Source organism: Muntiacus reevesi, chromosome 20, assembly GCF_963930625.1.
Source record: "Muntiacus reevesi chromosome 20, mMunRee1.1, whole genome shotgun sequence".
In the NCBI taxonomy this organism is placed as follows: Eukaryota; Metazoa; Chordata; class Mammalia; order Artiodactyla; family Cervidae; genus Muntiacus; species Muntiacus reevesi.
Genome location: NC_089268.1, coordinates 22,223,428 through 22,244,810, shown reverse-complemented (window position 1 = coordinate 22,244,810; position 21,383 = coordinate 22,223,428). Strand labels below are relative to the sequence as shown.

The 21,383-nt window shown below is 34.5% G+C and overlaps 1 protein-coding gene across 1 annotated transcript in view; it reads right to left on the bottom strand.

Annotated features, from left to right (window-relative positions):
* Positions 1–21,383, bottom strand: part of CD2AP (CD2 associated protein) — an 84,516-nt gene that overhangs the window by 28,418 nt on the left and 34,715 nt on the right. The window contains exons 3-6 of the mRNA XM_065912128.1: positions 12,753–12,906; positions 6,773–6,873; positions 5,295–5,415; positions 2,110–2,300 (exon numbers count right to left, since the gene is read on the bottom strand). Of these exons, the coding sequence (XP_065768200.1) occupies positions 2,110–2,300; positions 5,295–5,415; positions 6,773–6,873; positions 12,753–12,906 (567 nt within the window). The remainder of the gene's footprint in view (positions 1–2,109; positions 2,301–5,294; positions 5,416–6,772; positions 6,874–12,752; positions 12,907–21,383) is intronic.

Genomic DNA, 21,383 nt, shown 5'->3' with positions numbered 1-21,383 from the left:
AGAAAGCAGTTAAATAACTTGACCACAATAAAAATAAGTTAGCAGTGCAGCCCAGATTTGAATCTTGAAAATTCGACCCCAGAAGGTGGGCTCTTAAAAAACAGAACTGAACTTCCTTACAATGAGACAAAGAAAAGAAAGTCTTTATACTTACACTTCAATGCTGCTATCAGAATGAAAACATTTAGGTAATGTTACAATTGTAACTTTAACTTGTAACTAGTTACCTTGTAACTATACAGTCTAGTGGACAATTTTCCACTGTAATCAACTACAGTAAGCTTTTCATCATGTCTTAGTGTTTCCTTAAGTTCTCTCCTCAGAAGTAACACTACATTTGACCTTAAATTTCATTAGTTAAAAACCTGAGCATACTGCTAACTGGTAATATCATTGTGTATTCTATTTATCTTTTAAAACACTCACTTTAATTTCTCCTAACTTTTCTCCATTATATCTTCCAATCTGGGGTTGCCTACAAACACAGCAAATGTGCTCTCTACTTTATCAATTCCTAGGTCAGTGATCAAAGCAAGTCTTGGAAGGCCATCCTATATGGTAATCCTGAGAGTGCTCTCACTTCCAACAACTCTTTAGTGAACATTAACAATGGCAAAAGAGGGGCTTCCTTGGTGGCTCGGTGTTGAAGGATCCGCCTGCCAAGGCAGGGGATACGGGTTCAATCCCTGGCCCGGGAAGATCCAACATGCCATGCGGCAACTAAGCCTGTGTGCCGGAACTACTGAGCCCATGTGTTACAACTTCTGAAGCCTGCATTCCTCAAGCCTGTGCTCCACGACAAGAGAAGCCACGGCAATGAGAAGCCTGTGCACCACAACTAGAGAGCAGCCTCTGTTCACTGCAAGTAGGGAAAAGCCCACACATCAGAGAAGACCTAGCACAGCCAGAAATTTAAAAAAATAAAAATAAAAAAATTATTTTAAAAAATGGCAAAGGAATGCTTACCAGTGTAATCAATAATCAGATAAAGTTATTCAACATAACCATATGCTTTAGAGTTAGAAAGGGACCTCAGATCATCTAGCCTACTATCCCTCATAATGCAGACACTGCTTCTAGACACGCCTAGCTGTTACAGGACTATACAGCACCATCCCAACAAGAATTCTAATCGGCACCTTTAAAACCAAGAATGAATTAGGTCCATAATCCTAATGTCAGACAGTCACACAGCCAGGAAAAGGCAGAAGAGAAAGTGCAAGCTCTCTTTCCCGAACCTAACTTATTATTATACGAAAATATGTAACAGTCTGGGAAAGGAAGAAAAAAAAGTTGAAACTAACCATTTTAGGAGAAAATTTCAGAATATATTTCACCAACCAAAACAGTCTAAAACACTTTCAAATATTATGAGTTTAAATAAGACATAACAAAGGAGAACCAGAAGGGAAACAATACTTTAAAAGTCAAGGGACAAGCCTCCTGAAATAAGTACTCAAACTAATCTCCAAGGTGTTAACACCAGAAACAACAGACCTGAAATAAACATCCTAAAGACTGTAGCTATTTCCCCCCCCCAAAGTAAAAACTTAATGATTTTAAAATCTCTTATTAGATGGTACATTCTCTTTATTTCACAATGCCAGTGAAATGCTAGTAAGAAATAAAGTTCTCCATACATCTAGGGCTAGTGATTAGTAGATTTCATCACTACTAACAATCCAGAGAAAAATTAAGCAAGGCCTAATTTTAACTTAATATCTCACTGTGAATTCATTTTAAAATGGCCCATTTTAGGGCTACTTCAAACTGGAAGGCAAAACATATAATTTTAGCTTTAAAAGGAAAACAAAAATGTATTTTGCCTTTTATATTTTTATACTATAATAACTAAAAACTTTAAAATTTCCACTAAGAAAAGCTTGTTAAATTTACCCCCCCAATTCAATTTTATAAGAATCAAATGTAAACATTAAAGGAAGTCACTTAAGCTTAGAGAAAGTTTATCACACTCTTCTCATTCATAACCTATCACTAGCAATCTCAAAAAAGAAAAGGTAGCAGAGTTGCAAACTAATTGCTACATTTTAAAAAATGCTTAGAGAGAGAATGAAGGGGGCCAATCTAAGGAAAGCTCATCACTACTACCTTCTCTGGTTTTTTCTCCTCTGTTTCACTACTGGATGTTCTTGTTCTCAGTTTCACAGAGCCTTCTTTAAAAATATCTCCAAATCCAATTCCTCGAATTTTCTTTGGCTGGGTAACTGATCCAGGTGCAGTTTCAGTCCCATTCCCCAGAGAGTGGGGTAAAGGTGAGGTAGGCCCAGTCAAAACAGTTTCTGAAAGGATAATTGGTTTTTAAAGAATGACACCTAAAATCACAAAAACCTTGACATTCCACTTCCATAGTATTTATATCCTATACCTCCTAATTAAAAAAAAGATAGAATAAAAATAAAATTGCTGAGTAGTAAAATATCCTAAGCACTTTATACTGATTTTTTTTCGATATTTAAAAACAATTTTAGATATTTCTAGTTAGTAAAAGGCCAATCAGAAATGCAGAAAATCATAGTACACCAGCTTCTTAAGAAGAGCATGTCAAAATTTACCGCTCCTTTACAAAGATGACACAAGACAGACAGTAAACGTATACAGCATGCTCAGTGACATTCAATGTACTGAATGAACAGATATATACATGCTGGCTTAATCAATAATAATATTCATACTTAGAACTTCCCTTAACGCACTTCAACTTTTAAATTTCAGATTTGAGAATGCACTGGATCCATGGGAAATGCCATCAAACCCACATATCACTGCTCATATTTCTCACAGGGGTGAAAGTACATGAAAAGACAGTTTTACAGGCAAAACATAATGACACTCTAAACAACAAAGACTTAGAATATTTGACAAAATGAAAAGGCAGTCACTTTATTATAAAAACTGAAATATAACACTTCTCTAGAGAAGCAAAGTTTTTCCTGAAATTGACTACTAAAAAGATATTAATCTTGAGATTTTTATATAGAAACCACTAAGTAATAGAATAGATTATAAATTTACCATATTCCTATTAAAAAATATAAAAAGGGGCTTTCTTATAGCTTTTATTCCACAGTTCTTCAATGAAAACAGAGGGCATGAAAATAAATTACTCATAAAGGCTCAGGTAATACTGTCTACCTACTGTCTAGAGTCAGAATTATCTTCTTAGCAGTAATAGCCAGAGTTTAACTGGTCAAACCATGAACACATCCCATATACTTCATTCTATCTATTAAAAGAAGAAGGAGTGTAAGAAGAAACTATGTAAAATAAATGCAGTGGACATGGCATTCCAATACTATAAACAAAACAAAAAAAGAACACATTTTATAATGTACAGTTGGTAATTCCTGTAATTCATCTATCTGAAATAGATGCTATTTTACTGACTAAAGAAGACTGTCAAAACATCAGTTAACACAAAAGATGTTATATTTCATTAGGACACAGGAGTAGTGGACCAATCAATTCTCTAAGACCCAATGGGTAAGATTTCAAATGCTTAAATTAAAACTCAAAGGACACCACATCTTCACTAAAGTTTTAAAAACCTTATAAAGTGCTCACTTCTTGGCACTTACATCAATATGCAAAATCTCTCTGCCTGAAAATTCAAGTTTTTAAAAAAAGGGAAATTACAGTGTACTTAACCACTGACTTCCCACCCCATAATCACAAAGCTCCACATTTAGAATGCACTGTTATTGTAAAGGGGTTAAGCAAGCAAGGAAGTACATTTTTAACAGATACGATTCTGCAAGGTTACGAAAATTCGAATAAGGCTGAATAGTGCAAGGAAATGCCCAAAGTACTCATAATTATGAAGTAATGAACTACTTCCAAATTTAAATTCAATTTCTTTTGCTACTGATCCCTTATGGACTTTGAATTTCACACAATATTTTAAGGGCTCAGTTTATATGGCATCATAAAGACTATTTCACTATACACTTTAATTCACACTAAATTTTAATGTTAAAAATAAAAATAAATATCAATAGATACAATATCTATGACACTTCATGCCAACATGTGCCTGAAGTAATTCAGGGGACAGTTTGCAAAGTAGTAATTGTCCCTGCAACATTCCTAGGTTGAAACCCTAGCTCCCCAAGTGAAGAGGTGGGGCTTCAGAGAGGTGATTAGGTCATGAGGGCAGAGCCCTCAAGAATGGGATTAGTGCCTTACAGAGGCTCCAGACAGCTCCCCTGCCTCTTCCAACTTGTGAGGACAAAGTGAGAAGTCAGCAACTATGCACCAGAAAGGAGCCTTGCTCTTGGACTTCCCAGTTTCCAGAACTGTGAGAAATAAATCTCTTGTTTTTATGCTACCTAGACTGCGGTATTTTGTTACAGCAGCTCTAATGGACTAAAATAACAGCCTTCATATCTTGACACTATACTGTCTTTGAAATAAAAAAGCAATACCAACAACCTTAAGGCTGTATGTCTATACCTCATTATCTATGAATCTACGTAACCATTATAAAACTGCCAAATAACACGACTGCGCAAGTGTGAATCCCTCAACATTTTCACTATATACTGTTCCATAAAGAAAAATATCTACTTATCCCCATGCCAACACTTATGAATTTAATGTCTCTTAAAAAAAAATCTCTCCTAAATCCCTCAGCAGTTCACAGATGTAATTCCAAGTTTTGGGATAAAGCTTTTTCAATTATACTTTTGAATGAGGAGCAAATTTAAGAGTAATTTATAGGAGTGTCTCTAAATGACAGAGATCACAAAATTATTAAATGACATTCTGGCTGCACATGGAAAACAAAATCTACTATGTAAATACAGAAAATCAGAGGAAGATTATTTTAAACTTCTAATATTTCTTAAGTAGTCAGGCCTTTGCAAACTCTGATCACAACTGTATATAAGTAGACCTTAAGTGGGAAGAAATCAGGTAACTTAAGCAGTATCATTTCATAATAAGGGTACTATAAAGTTTACTTTGGGTTGAAGCAGACATCAGAGGGAAAAATAGTAAATTATTTACCTAGAAGGGAATGGCTACCCACTCCAGTATTCTTGCCTGGAGAACACCATAGACAGAGGAGCCTGGTGGGTACAGTCCATGGGGTTGCAGTCAGACACGACTGAGCGACTAACACTTTCATTTTAAGTCCTTGTCATAAGTTGCTTTTTAAAAAAATAGATAAACTAAAGCTCATAGTTCAAAAAGGTGAGAGATTAAAAATATACAAAATAAACACCAGTCATATACAAAATTTGTTTAAATCCATTCAAATTTTTAAAATAGTCTACCTGAATCTTCCTGGGCTTCATGAGTTTCAACATCATCTGTTACCTCTAATTCTTTCACAAAATTGGAGGGAAACAGTCCCAACTTGTTGTTCAGGGTTCCACTCCACCAGCCTTCTTCTACCTGAAAGAGTTCACAACTCAAAAATAATAATAGTTTCTCTTAGGTTTTCACTTCCCCCACAGAAAAATTGACCTAGAGAAATGAACAGGCACAAAGTTAGTGGTACAAAATAATCCCTTTAAATCTATAAGAAAAAACAAAGGGGAAAAAATTTTAAGTAGATTAAATCTATGTGGATTGAATTAATCAATAGCACTTTGCAACCCTTCCACAATGAGATCTTATAATAAACCACAGAATAGAAACAAGCCATCCAATCTGAATTCTGGACCCTTGTAACTGACAAACCTAACAAAACAGTGTTCTCTCCACAAAATTTGGAATGCTGCAACAGAAGATAAGCCATTCCCTTATCTGCTGTGATTCCATCTCTTGTTTATAAAATGGGGATAAAAATTCCTATCTCCTTAGGTTGTTCATAAACTTAAAGGAAATAATAAGCTCGAAACACTTAAAATGGTGCGTCAGGAATAATGTGAGCTTGAAGAACACTATTATTGCCACCTGGTAGAAATAAACCAGAACTGCCTTTTATATAAACACATGGAATTTAACAAAAACTAGTGATAAATTACATGTTATCAGACAAAATCAGTTGCAGTGGCAATACTTGATATCAAAATATATACTCTGAAAATGGCATCTTTAGCTGCTAAATAAAACTTTGATATTCCTTTAATGATAAAAGTAGATATATAAAAAGCTATTTTTGAAATATTTAAAAATCTTATTCTAAGATAGTAAAATGAGGCAAAGTGTTTTGGGGTTAATATTTGAATGTGATAATTCAAACAAAACAAAACTTTTACATTCTGCTTGCATACATCTCTGCTATGCAACAGATAATAATCCTTCTATTTTTATGGCTTGTGCCTAAAGTTGAATTAAGAATCAAAGAAAGGTTTATATGCTTAGCTACTTAGATTACATCAATTTTAGCTTTAAAAAGAGCTTATTTTATTTTTAAAGTCAAAGATACAAATTCAGTACACAAATATTAGGCATAGCAAGGATGAATAAAGCTTTATTTCTACAATTAAACAACCTTCCTTTAGGTCACTGAAGATCCACTTTAAAATCTGTATCTTGGGTGGAGAGGGAGGTGGGATGGGGGACCGGGATGGGGAATACGTGTAACTCTATGGCTGATTCATATCAATGTATGACAAAATCCACTGAAAAATAAAAAATAAAAAATAAAAAATAAATAAATAAATAAATAAAATCTGTATCTTAAAATTGAAAAAAAAACCCGGCAAAATAAATTTTAAAAATTAATATTCTTACAAAGCATTTTTCTAATACCCAGAGCATCAATTCTAATTGCTGCTTTATCTCTAATATGTGTTTTCCTTACCTCTTCACTAATATCAATAATATCTCCCACTTTAAGCTCCAGTTCATCCTCATTTTGTGGAATGTATTCAAAGAGAACTTTACACTGACGCTTCTTGGTCTCTAAAAGAAGTCACATAAAAAAAATTAAGAAAGATCTTTAAAACAAACAGTAGCACCTTTATTTACATACCGTGTTTACTGTCATAGGCTTTATATGTATGAATAAAAACAGAACATGGAAGCATTCTGAACAGCTAACTATAATCTGTGCCATCTGGCTTTCCACCTTGCCCCCCACACTAGAATCTCTTCCTTCATCCTAAAATAAATTCAAGCCAACTACATATAAGGTAGGCTCTCAGAAATGAAATCAGATCCAACTGACTATACAAAAGTAAACTTTCCACTGCCAATTTGAAAACTAGAAACACAGGCTTAAGACACTATTGGCATAAAAAATTTATCACAGACAAGTCCTTCAAACCAGTGATTTTCAGACTGCTTGATCAAAATCTACGAATACTTTAAAGACACTAAGTCAAGAGTATCTATGCTTTAAAAAAAAAAAAAAAAAAAGATAAAATGCACTAATCTAAAATGCATTTTATCTTATTTAATAATTCTATTTTCTGACAGATAAAAACACAAGTGAAGACAAAAATAATTTCACTTTAGCTTTTTAAACAAGCTTTACTTATTCAGAAAAGTAATGATCACATAATGTAGGACTTCAAAAGATGTAACTTGATTCTTTTTAATGAATATCAGTATCTTTTTAAATAATTTAAAGTTAATAGAGTATTAATTAGCACCTCTGCCCCTAAGCATATATGTCAATTAACTGTCAATTAACCTAGTGATATTTTAATCAAAAGCTTTGTTTTTGTCTTGTCTTTCACACTAGCATAATTCTCCAATTTTTTTTCCAAGACAGTATGCAAAATTATTTGCAAAGGAACTTCTCATTTTTAAAAGGAAAATCCACATTGGATAAAAATATCTAAATATCCCCTATCACTGCCACAAAATGTGAGTCATTTATTTAAAAAAGAAAATATTTTCGTATGATTCCGTATTTTTATACAGCTTACTCTTAAGTTAGAATGACTGCCTATACTGAACTTTTCTATTAGTTGGCAGCACAACTTCAGGAATTTGGACATTCTTCACATTTCAAGTGGCACATACAATGTCTACCCATACATATTGGTCAATAAATATTTACTGAATTTCTAAAATGTATCAGAACCTTTGCTAAGCACAAAAGAAAATGAAATTTAAGAGTAAAACTGTCAATAAAAGGATGTGTAGCATTCAATTTTTTAACTATAGTATTTTCTTAACCTAAGTAACCTCCATACAGCTTTTCAGAACTACAAAGAAATTAATGATTAAGTATTTCTTTAAATCAGTATTTTGTAAGTAAAGCTATTAATAAGAAAGCAAATAAAGAAGTGTAACAACAAAGGCAGTGACAAAGTTTTGTGTACCAGTATTACTCCAAGTCCTTCATAAATACTTCCCACACAAAAGAGTATAAAAACTTGCTATGACATATTTTATCAAGGAGAAACAGGAACTCCTTCCCACTGTATCAGGCTCCTTTCTTTACAGATTAGAGTGCTTTACCATAACTCATGTACTCTAGTCATGTTGGATTCTTATTCTCTGAAAATACCATGGACTTGTTTATCTTCATGGGTCTTTCAAAGGCTGCAATTCTAACTGCAACACCATACTCTCCAATTTTTATGTGAATGATATGTCCTATCTAAAGAAGAGCTTAATGACACTTTACTTGATGACTCTGGTATAGAACTGCCCTTTGAATCTGAACTGCACATTATGTATGTTTCTAGACATCAAGCAAAGAGCCAACTCATTGGAAAAGATCCTGATGCTGGGAAAGACTGAAAGCAAAAGGAGAAGAGAGCAGCAGAGGATGAGATGGTTAGACAGCAACACCAACTCAATGGACATGAATCTAAGCAAACTCTGGGAAGTGGCGAAAGACAGGGAAGCCTGGCGTGCTGCAGTTCATGGGGTGGCAGAGTCAGACATGACCTGGTGACCAACAACGAGAAGTATGGTTCTTAATAGTGTAAAACACTGCAATAACAAGCACAGCCATTTAGAGAGCATTTCTTATAATATTTACTTCACATGTTAATACTGTGAAAACCCTATAAGGTAATTGTTACTATCATCCTTGTGTTAGAGTAACTTGGTATTCTCCTCTGTTAAATTGTGAGTTTTGAATCATTATCCATATCCAGTTTTTATTTGGCAGATTTGACTGTCCACATTAACATTGCTCTTATGGTCTTCATACCCACAGGTATTACAGTATTCATCACATAAATGTCAAATAATTTCAGGAAAAGCTTTTAGAAATATTTGTATTTTCAAATGTAAGTAATCACAAATGGGAAGTATTTCATGGTTCTTAAAAAAAGATCTAAATATCCAGGTCAAACAGAGTTCTTAAGTACTTCTTATATTATTTCTCATTTAAGAACACTGCTTTAATTTTTCCCATCAAATGCTAAAATGAAGAGCATATCATACTTAGAAGTTGGGAGGCTGAATGCCAAAATTTCAGAGATAGCAACAAAAAGATTCCTGATCCACTTTTAGTTTCATTCAGTTCTGGAAAGTAAATCATCAAACGTTATTACAGCATTTTCTAATGTAAAAAAAATTTTATTATCAATTTCTTTCTCCAGTAAGCAAAGGTAATCATCAAAAGTAAAGAAACATCAAGACTGAGCCATTTGCTACATGGCTGAATCTTTAAAATTTTTTTCTTATCCTCAGCAATAAAAAAATCATATTAAGCCAATAAGTGAAAAATTTAAGCTATTCAAGATTCTACCTAAACTGCTGAGATACACACTTAAGATGATCAAAATCTTAAAAAACATTATCATCATCACTGTCACGAAGAAAAAAACTCATGTACTTAGGGATGAAGTATCATGTCTAACAACATATTTTCAACAGATATATAAAGCCAATATAACAAAGCAAGCTTAGGCGAAGAATATACCACGTTTATCAGAGAATTATTACTTCAACGTCTCTGTAAGACTAAATTTTTTAAAATAAAATAAAAAATCACAACACCTTACCCCATTCATTCGAGAGGTTGCAGCCAGGGAGCAGTCATTTGAATGAGGTTTTATTCCCCTTCTAAGTCACAATATTTCAACGTCAAATAGCAGAGCCTGACTACTAACATGCCCCTTCCTTTTGACAAGTATGCTGCAAAGATGTATAATCAGTGACCAAAACTTTGATGAGATTCAGAAATTTATCTTCTTCAGTACTGACTCAAAATTGGGAGGTATGTTACCAAACGTTATCTGAGAATGAAACACTATATGGATTATATTCTGGTCAACCAACTTTTAAAGTATCATCATTTCTTTCTGTACAACTACCAATGATTTATCAATATCAATCTCAATGCATCTTTTGCATTCAAAATAACTAGATGGAAAATCACTTCTGTAGCATGAATTCCCACTAATAAGGAATACAACACGCCATGAGTAGATTCATACCTGGTATCAAGGTTTTCCAAATATAAAGTGGAATATCCACTAATAAATCACACTGCACATTATATACAATTGTGATGCTGCAAGACATCAATTCTTTACTCCAAGTAAAAATATTCTACGCCATTATCTCTGTGCCCGATTTTACAAGAGTCTCAGCAGTGATGCGATTTGTACATGTTTTTGCTATGAAAGTGTAAATTGGTTCTTTTCTATAATTTTAGCAACTTTTCACAATCAACTTTGTCCTGGAAAATTTTCTGTGCTCAATCTAAAAAATAGCTGTCTTACTAAAGAAGATGCTTACTTTACATGCAATAGCAAAAGTTTCAATGGTATCACGACCAGACTTTGCAAAAAAAAAAAAAAAAAAAAAAAAGCCAACGCTTTTTGGCTTTGGAGAGAAAAATAGCTAACAATTCCAGTCTCCAGATATCTATCACATTAACTATGTGAACTTTTCCTTGTGGTTGCTTAAAGACAAAATTCACCACACATGCAGATTTGCTGGTCTTCGCAGAGATTTGAACTGAACCTTCACAATACAGTGTTTATCATTATCAACCTTCACAATGGTTTGGGTTTTTTTTATATTAACAGTATTGATTAAAAGTAGTAGTATATATAGTAGTATATAGTATTTAACATTACAATGAACCACTTTTGAATAACTGATCTATTTCATAAACCAAGGAAATGATGCAAACTAACAGTAACAAAAAAATCTGATTAAAAAAAAATTAGCTGCTTTTCCTGGAAAAGTAATCTGAAAGCAAAAACAACCTGCATCCTGTTTTAAATGTTACTTAGCACACCAAGTGACTAATTTAGCTTTGCAGCACATGCACTTAAAAACAAGTTATGGAGGAACCTGAGGGAAAAGCCTAAGCCTCTGGGCACCAACTGGATAACGGTTTCTCCTTCTTCCAAGAAAAATTATGAACAGTGTTCTCAAAGACGGTAAAGTTCAGTGTCCTTTCCTATTAGAAGACAAAATAAACTTGACATCCTTTGTCTAGCCTCTACTTAAGAAGAAGTGTGTTCCTTTGTAGCGCAGTAGAGCTAAAGAAAGCAGTACATATATCTTACAACAGACAGAGATCATAAGTAACTATTTCATGGGTCTAAAATTCTCCTTGTGCACAGAAATTCTACGTAGAGATTCAAGTATAGGATGCGGAAATAACTCTGTTATCTATTCCCCAATCTCCAAACAGTTTCAGAGTCCAGGACAATAAGAACTACTGAACAGTCCACCTTCGGGCAGAAGACTGAAGGCAGTGCTGGTAATATCTAAGTATTGTCTGTACACTGCATTTACAGGGAGGAAAGAACAGGTAGTACCTTTTAACTGGTCTGTCTCTGGGTCACGAAACCTGTTCATTTCATGAAAACCTGATTATTTTATGAAAATAATCGAGTGATATAATCTAGAAAGTAGGTTCTCCCCTGACTTCACAGACAGTAGCGCAGAAAGTAACAGGTTTAAGATATGAGACTATAAAAATAAAAAATAATCTTATATTTATGAAAAGTATATAAACAAAATCCCTTTATGTTATAGGCTACGTGGTACACAAGGCAGTAACCAACATCAAACAGAAGGGACCCCAACATCAGAGAGACTGATGCGGGGAGTGGCGAGGGGTGGGGTTTTAAACAAAGAACGATCAAAGATAACTGTGGATAAATACTCATTTATAACTTATTAAATCAAACTGAACATAGCATTCAATCTCTAAAGGGGCCTCAGGTTTACTATGTTAAAACACTATCTGCTCCCAGGCTTGAAGTACTTCTTTGAGTAACAGTCTTTCCAAAGACTAAGTTTTTGACAACAGCAATATTACTAGTCTTTCTATTTTTTTAAACCACTTTTTCACCAGCAGTAAAACAAAATTCAAGAGTCTAAATGATCTAAGGTCATAAGACAGATTCAAACTAATGTCTGATTTTAAACGTGGCACTCTCCCTCTATATTAAACCCTTCTCTTAACATATTTACACCACCTGCTAGGCCAACCACCTTGGAAAACTGAATATCCATGTTCAGATGGCTAACCACTAAAGAAAATGTATTATCAAATGTTTGCATCTATACTGCTTAAGGATGGCAGACATTTTACCATCCCATTTAATGTTTAATAAACAATATTCAAGTAAATTTAAGACAAAGGATTAACTATCCAACAGAGCCTGTAAGACTAACAAGAAAACAAAGCCTTCCATCTTAATTTACAACTCCTATAGACAGCCCATGCTGGATTACCATATGAAGACTGACATGGGCCCATAACTAGTAACTGAAGAATAAGTAGGAAGTTTCTGTAGTCTGCTACAAAAGGTTGATTTTCCTTAATACAACTTATGAACAGTTAATTATAAAACAAACTTCTATTTTGATTTAAATGAATTAGAAAAAAATTATTTACATACTCTTCTTAATGTTTTTGGTTTGTGGAAGTGGCTGAATTCCTCCAGGTAGAAGTCCATAGGTGCTTATTCGTTGTATGAGATTTGCTACAGCCCCATGCCTTTCCCGCCTGATGGGCAAACTGTCATCCTTGGATTCTGTCTCTCTCTTAATTTCCTACAAAAGGGGAAATCAGCAAATAGGCAAATTAAGCTGTATTTTATTAAATTAAATCCTCAAATGCAAAATACCAAAACCAGGTACATTGATCATTATATAAAACAAAGTATCAACAGTTTGCAACCTTTTTGTCTGCCCACACATATCTAAAGAATATTACACACTTTGGTTACAGCTCCAACAAAATTTTATTTATAGACACTAAAATTACAATTTCATATAATTTTCACATGTCATTAAATACTGCTCCTCATTTCATTTTTTCCAACTATTTATATAACTCTTAGCTGGCATTCTCAGTTCAGAGACACTATAAAAACAGGAGGTATTCAGATTTGGCCCATGGGCTGTTGTCTGATAAACCCTATTCTAAGTTACAGGTCTAAGAGAAGATAGGTAAATCTTCATGAAAAGAAGTATGAAGTTTTACTGGAAGACATTAAAGAAGATATAGGAAAGAGAAGTTATGCCATGTTCAGATGTTGAAAACTCATTATCATAAAGATAGCATTTTTCCCCTAAAATTGATGCAATGCATTTGAATAAATACGTCACAGATTTGGGAGAGCAATTAAATAAACTAGCTCTAAATTTGCAGAAAAGGACAAATGACCAAGAACAGCCAAAATACTTCAATGAAAAGAAAGTGAGGGGATTTTTTTTTAATTAAGAAATAAAGAAAAACCATATGATACTATGAATTAGTGTGTATTGGCACAAAAACAGATATAGTGATAAATGAAGCAAAATCCATAAACAGAAAAATGATTTACAACAGGAAAAAAGGGAGGGGAAAATATTGATCTTAAAATATATGGTGCATGCAGTGTTTCACATTTAGGCAGCAGGGAATGAAACTGGATTCCTGCCTCATACATTTAATATTAAAATTAACAGTTTCTATTCATTAAAAGTAGCCAACCACAAGAAAAAAGTAAATCACTAACCAGAAGGTAATTTTCACATATAAAGCTAACAAAGAATCTATATCTCCAGGTGTTTCTGTCTACTGTAATGTTAACTAGTTGTTTCTCTAGCTGGTAGGATTTCGGATTATTATGTTTGATGTTTGCTTTTTTGGCATATCATTTTGCAAACAGAAAATTTTTTCATTTTGGAATAACTGTTAAGTTGGTGAGAAAACTGTGGAAACTATTAAAGTATAAATCATAGAAGACACACAAAATATTTCACCCTGTAGTGACTGCTTCATTTTTACTGGTAATGTATGTAAGGAAAACTACTTCAATTTGCTACTAATAATAAATGACACACCACATGAAAACTTCAGTTTTCAGATCACACTAACTTTTTCAAACTAATAAAAATATGAAATCTATTTAATAACTAGTAGCTACAATCTCAACATGCCAAAGAGTATTAATTTTGGATTCTCCTGAAGGTCTCATGAGCCACCTACATTTTAAAAAGATAAACATCATATCTCTGAAAGCTACTGTTGCCTCTCTGGTACAAGAGAACAAGAACTTGGCTTAATATTAAAATCTTATTCCTCTAGGAAAATAATTCCAGTTTGACCCAATGTGAGACAGGAGACAGATTCAGGAGACAGATACCCTGGGAGTAAATCTTCATTCTATCCTGTTCATAGGCTAAATAGATATTTGTGTTATCTTTTAATAAAAATTAACCATATAAACAGGTACGATATACAAGACAATGACAATGTCTACCACTTCTAAAAATATAAATTTACAACATATTGCTCAAGATCTAGAAACATTTTGAGGACCTTCAATATTCACTGAGAAATCAAACCTATGAATATTAGATATAATACATCTTCTGAGAATAAAAGACACAAAAAGAGGAAGAAAGCAAACAAAAAAAATATACAATCTACAGTGCCTACGGAAAACTCAGGTTTACAGCCCTCCATATACACAGTGCCAACTAAGCCACTATCTAAAGTATGAAGTGACTTTAGGGTCTAAGTAAAATTACAAATAAGGTAAGGTCCACTTTAGGACCCAACCTGCTCCATCTCTGGAACCTCTTCCTGTTACAATTTACTACCACCAGATACACACACACACACTCTCTCTCTCTCCAATCTCTCTCCCCCTTTCTCTCCCCCTTCTCTCTCCCTCTCTCTCTCTACTCTAGTCCCTCATTCCTGGACACATAATGCCTCCAAACTATTCTCTGGCTATCATCTTAAATAGCAATTTTATTGAGCACCTATGAAGGGTTAGTAAGGCTTCTACTGTTTCTTCCTTCTGCCCTTTATTTTGATGTGAAAGTGCTGCACTCAACATGTCATTAAATTTGGAAAACTCAGCAGTGGCCACAAGACTGGAAAAGATCAGTTTTCATTCCAATCCCAAAGAAAGGCAATGCCAAAGAATGCCCAAACTACTGTACAACTGCACTCATCTCACACACTAGTAAAGTAACACTCAAAATTCTCCACGCCAGGCTTCAGCAGTACATGAACCGTGAACTTCCAGATATTCAAGCTAGATTTTTTTTTTTTTTTAGAAAAGGCAGAGGAACCAGAGATTAAATTGCCAACATCCGCTGGATCATCAAAAAAGCAAGACAGTTCCAGAAAAACATCTACTTCTGCTTCATTGACTACGCCAAAGCCTTTGACTGTGTGGATCACAACAAACTGTGGGAAATGCTTCAAGAGATGGGAATACCAGACCACCTTACCTGTCTTCTGAGAAATCTGTAGGTCAAGAAGCAACAGTTAGAACTGGACATGGAACAACAGACTGGTTCCAAATCAGGAAAGGAGTATGTCAAGGCTGCATATTGTCATCCTGCTTATTTAACGTATATGCAGAGTACATCGGAGAAATGCTGGACTGGATGAAGCACATGCTGGAATCAAGATTGCCGGGAGAAATATCAATAACCTCAGAAATGCAGATGGCACCATCCTTATGGCAGAAAGTGAAGAGCAGCTAAAGAGTCTCCTGATGAGCATGAAAGAGGAGAGTGAAAAAGCTAACCTAAAACTCAACATTCAGAAAACTAAGATCATGGCATCTGGGCCCATCACTTCATGGCAAATAGATAGGAAAACAGTCGAAACAGTGACAGACTTTATTTTGGGGGGCTCTAAAATCACTGCAGATGATGACTGCAGGCATGAAAGAAATTAAAAGACACTTGCTCCTTGAAAGAAAAGCTATGACAAACCTAGACAGCATATTAAAAACAGACATTACTTGCCAACAAAGGTCCGTCAAGTCAAAGTTATGGTTTTTCCAGTGGTCAAGCATGGACGTGAAGAGTTGGACTATATAGAAAGCTGAGGGCCGAAAAATTGATCCTTTTGTGGTGTTGGAGAAAGACTCTTGAGATTCCCTTGGACTGCAAGGAGATCCAACCAGTCAATCCTAATATTCAGTCCTGAATATTATCTGAATCCTAATATCCAGTCCTGAATATTCACTGAATCCTAATATCCAGTCCTGAATATTCACTGGAAGGACTGATGCTGAAGCTGAAACTCCAAAATACTTTGGCCACCTGATGCAAAGAACTGGCTCATTTCAAAAGACCCTGATGCTGGGAAAAATTGAAGGTGGGAGGATAAGGGGACAACAGAGGATGAGATGGTTGGATCACCGACTCAATGGACATGAGTTTTAATAAGCCCTGGAAGTTGGTGATGGACAGGGAGGCCTGGTGTGCTGCAGTTCACGGGGTCACAAAGAGTCGGACATGACTGAGCAACTGAACTGAGACTGAGAATCAGCCAGTAAATAAAATATTGACATGTTAACACTGTAACATCTCTTTCCTACAAATTTCACTTCCTTTACTGACTTTGAAAATGACTCCAGGAGATGCAGTGAAAGAATGAGCCCTCACTTAAAACAGTATCATGTACTGACAAAGAAAACTAAACCTCACTGTACAAATAAGGGAAGTCTCCTACACAACAGGTAATGTCAATACAAAACCAGTCAAGAAAAAAATACAGTGTGGATGACTGCCGTATAGATAAGAATGTACTACACACTGATTTGCTTGTTTTCATAAGGATAAGAAAGTAGAGTAAGGAGTAGGAAGTAGTAAATTAAAGGAAAAGATGAAAAACATAAGCAAGTAAGAAGCAGCTTTAAAAAGGTGGAAAGGATATACTTACTCTTGATCTGAAGTAAAGAAGAATACTTAATTTCAATCACATTAATCAAAAAAAGATAAAAGGTTCATCAACAAAATTCATGAACCACTCCACCATGTTGAAATATACCTATTTTACAGTTTGAATATCTAATCATGGCCAGTGAACGACCATGATCTGAAAATAGAAAGCAACTACCTTCTAGAACATAGAAGCAAAGGTCACAAAGGATAATAAAAACCAGATTAGATGGCAAGAGCTTTCTTTTACTTCTCAGATGAAGGAGACAGATAACTTAACCAACAAATTTCTAAACAGAGTTACAGCTCTGCTTATGCTAATTAAAATCTGAGGAATACAGTAGTCCCTCCTCATCCACAGAGTCCCAAGACCCCCAGTGGATGCTTGAAAATGCAGAGAACACTGAGTCTTACATATACTATGTTTTTTCCTATGTATACATACCTAAGATAAAGTTTAGTTTATAAATTCAACACAATAAGAGATTAACAACTGATAATAAAACGATTTTAACAATATACTCTAATAAAAAGTTACGTGAATGTGGTTTCTTTCAAAATAACTTACAGATATAATGCCTTTTGCATCTTAACTAAGCACTTATCACATACTGTGGCAGTAACTTTTCCAGTCTGAGGTAAGACAGCAAAACTAGTATGAATTCGTTTTTTCTCCTTCACAATTTCACAGACAGAAGATTCCTTCTTACCGTAGATCTTAGCAACCTCAGCATATGACTTTTTCTTGCTTATTAAGCTTTCATACCTTTTCACTCATAGGAAGCACTTTATGATTCCTATTGGCATATCTGAACGGTCAGCATCACTCCTCTTGCACTTTGGGGCCATTATTAAATAAAACAAGGGTTACTCGCCCACAAACACGGGGATACTGAGACAAATGATCTGATAATCAAGAGGGCTACTTCTAAGTGACTAATGGGTAGGAGACACTGGACAAAGGGATGATCCACATCCCAGGCACAATTTAAAACATGAATTATTTCTGGAATTTTCTGTTTAAGCATTTTCAGACCACACTTGACTGTGGATAACTGAGGCTTCAAAAAGCAAAACCAAGGATAAGGAGGGAACTTCACTTAATTACTTTTAACATTCAGGATTTCCAAGTGTTATACAAAACTAGTACCTTCAACTTTATAGAAGTATAAATCAGAAGATATGGAAGTGATATTACTAAAGAAAAGAAAAATAAGCAAGAATACATGTTTACTTGATACACATCCACTGTTAAGGGTCACATAAAATCAAACTGTCACTTATTTCATTCAAATAATAATTCTTCCTATGGAAATAGTGGAATAAGATTTTAAAACTAAATCAGAATGTGATACTTTAAAAACAAACAAACAAAAAAAATCACTGAAACTCTTTCAAAGTATCCATCTCATCATCATCTTATTTCCCATATTGCTACTTAACTCTTCTTTAAAAGCACTTTTAAAAAGATGTGAATAAAGATTTAATGTCTACTTAGCCATTTAACTTATCAAATCTAGAAATAAAATGAAAACAAACATTTCTGAAGGCAAGATAAGTTGTCACACTACATAATATTTAAGAAAAAAGCAGGTGCAATGATTTGAATTTTTTTTTCTAAACCAGAAAAAAAAAATGTGTTCAGAAATTTAGGTCCAGAGTAAACAGCTGAATGATTTTTACTTACTTACCAGCTAAAGTGTGAATAACTTGTTTCCTTGTTCCTTATTATACCAGAAAGACTAAAACATATTATTATCAAGCTCTGAGAACTCTTCAAAAGGGACCAAAATCCCACTTTAAATTAAAAAATATAAAGAACAGCAATTCACTTACCAGCTCTGAAACATCTTCTGTGGACATACTCATTTATTTTTTAAAGCACTAAAGTAAAACCAGTATTACTAACAGATCTTAGAATAACCCGTAGTACCTCCACGCTAAGTATAGTGGTCACAGGAAAGCTGCTTCAAAGCTCGAACATTAGCATCTCCTACCACAAATACTGTCCTGCTAATACTCTTCAGGTCCAACTAATAAAAATAATTTCTTTTCACCTCTTTTGTATCTTATTCCATTGGTATTTCTCTGCTTTCTCCGTGCTGCCCTGTGTATCAACACTGGTCACACTGTCAAGTGTACCTTGAATAGTAATGCTCCTCCCACTCTCCTGCCCAACTTCCTCTGACTCACTCTCAATGAATCAGACCATGGCCTCTGCCATGCCCGACACTCCTCAGGGAACAGAGTCCACTAACGCTTAGTAAATGCATACAACCAGTCAACTGCACTATTAGCTCCTGTCATGGTTATCTTAACCTTCAGAAAAAGTGAAAGTCGCCCAGTCATGTCCAACTCTTTGCGACCCCATGAACTATACAGTCCATGGAATTCTCCAGGTCAGAATCCTGGAGAGGGTAGCCACTGTTTCCTTCTCCAGGGGATCTTCCCAACCCAGGGATAGAACCCAGGTCTCTTGCATTGCAAGTAGATTCTTTACCAGCTGAGCCACCAGGAAATTCCTAACCTTCAAAAGCAAGGCATAACTTAAAGGGTATCAAATATGCTTATTACCTTTTTACTGAACACTAATCTATCCTTATGTTAAAGGTAATTAATATTACATTTTCTGAAAACTAGCTTTATAACCACAGCTTAAGGGAAAAACAGCTATTCCTACATCACTTCTAAAAGGAGAAACTTCTATATTGTGAGTTTTTAGACTGTTAAAAACATGCATTATAATCTATTAAAATGCGTCACCATCTAGATTATCTTGTGGAAAGATGGAATACATATACTTTTCCCTACTTCTCCCACTAAGCAGTTTAAACTCTGAACATTACATAGACACAGAATACAGAATAAAAAAGAAAATTTAATAGCATCAAATGTTAATGAGAACATTAAAGAAGAATACTCTTTACACCACTGGTCGGAGTTTAAATTAGCATATTTATTTAGTGAGAAACCTGACCGCTGATGCGGCACATTCTTAGCTACGCATGTAATCTACAAAGGGACGGTCACTGCAGCGCTGTTTTAATAGCTAAAAACTAGAAAATAGCTAAATATTCATAAAATATGCTAAAGACATAACATGGGACACTATATGGCTATTACAAATTGAATCCTAAAGGAAATAAGCCCTGAATAATCACTGGAAGGACTGATGCTAAAGCTGAAGTTTCAATACTTTGACCACATGATGTGAAGAGCCAAAAACCCTGATCCTGGGAAAGACTGAAGGCAAAAGGAGGCGACAGAGAATGAGGTGGTTAGACAGCATCACCAACCCAACGGACATGAATATGAGCAAACTCTAGGAGACAGTAACCGTGTGCTGTAATCCATGAAGTGGCAAAGGGTTGGACACAACTTAGGGACTGAAGAACAAAGGAACTTCTACTGTATGTGCACCATATGCTTACTCCTAAATACCTGACATTCGGGCGGGGGAGGAATCACACACTGAAAAACAATGATTCTGTGAAAACTTCTGAATCAAATACTAAAAGTACCAATGATTAGGCTAAAGGTAGAATTTGGGACAGACAACTCTAAACCTATGCAAGCTTTGGAAATTGACCACTAAAAATAAAAATAAATAACATAATCGGAACCTCAAAAGATGAGCAATAACCTAAGATTACCCAAGGAGTTATGGCGAATAGATTCTTCAGGAGTTATTAAAAATGCATAGAACAATAAAGTAGAAATGGTGGCTAGTGGATACTAAGATAATGCAGACAGAAGCAGAGGCAAGCACCAGAAATTAAAAGCCCTTATCATGTTAGGACTGTGTAACTTTGAGGAAAATATCCAGTTACAGAGGATCAAATTTAAAAAAAGGAAAAAAAAGGTTTTAAGAGCCAAAAGAACTCCTGTCTACACAAGCAGGTAGGTGAGTTTTAATTTTTTGCTGAAATTAAAATTCTACACTCTATCACAGCTTACCTTGTCTAGAAAATAAACAAATACAACTTTGTCCTGACTTCATTCCTCTATTTATCAATCACTGATAAGTGAATTAGCATTATAAAACACATTTTAGCAGATGTGACTATATTATGCATCCACATCAAAATCTAAGTATTTCAAAAGCTGCAATCTGACACAGTAATTATGTAAATGTATAAATCACACAAAATAGTCTTTATTTATGCACAGGTAAATACATATAAAACTATGTGTTAGAAGGATACACACAGCTTCAGAACACAGGCAATTGGGAAAAAGAGAAATGAGAAGAGGGTAATAACAAAAAACTCAATGTTATCTGTCATGTTCTCTTTACTATAAAGTTAACGCTCTGAAGCAAAAAATAACAAAGTGACAACATTCTTACA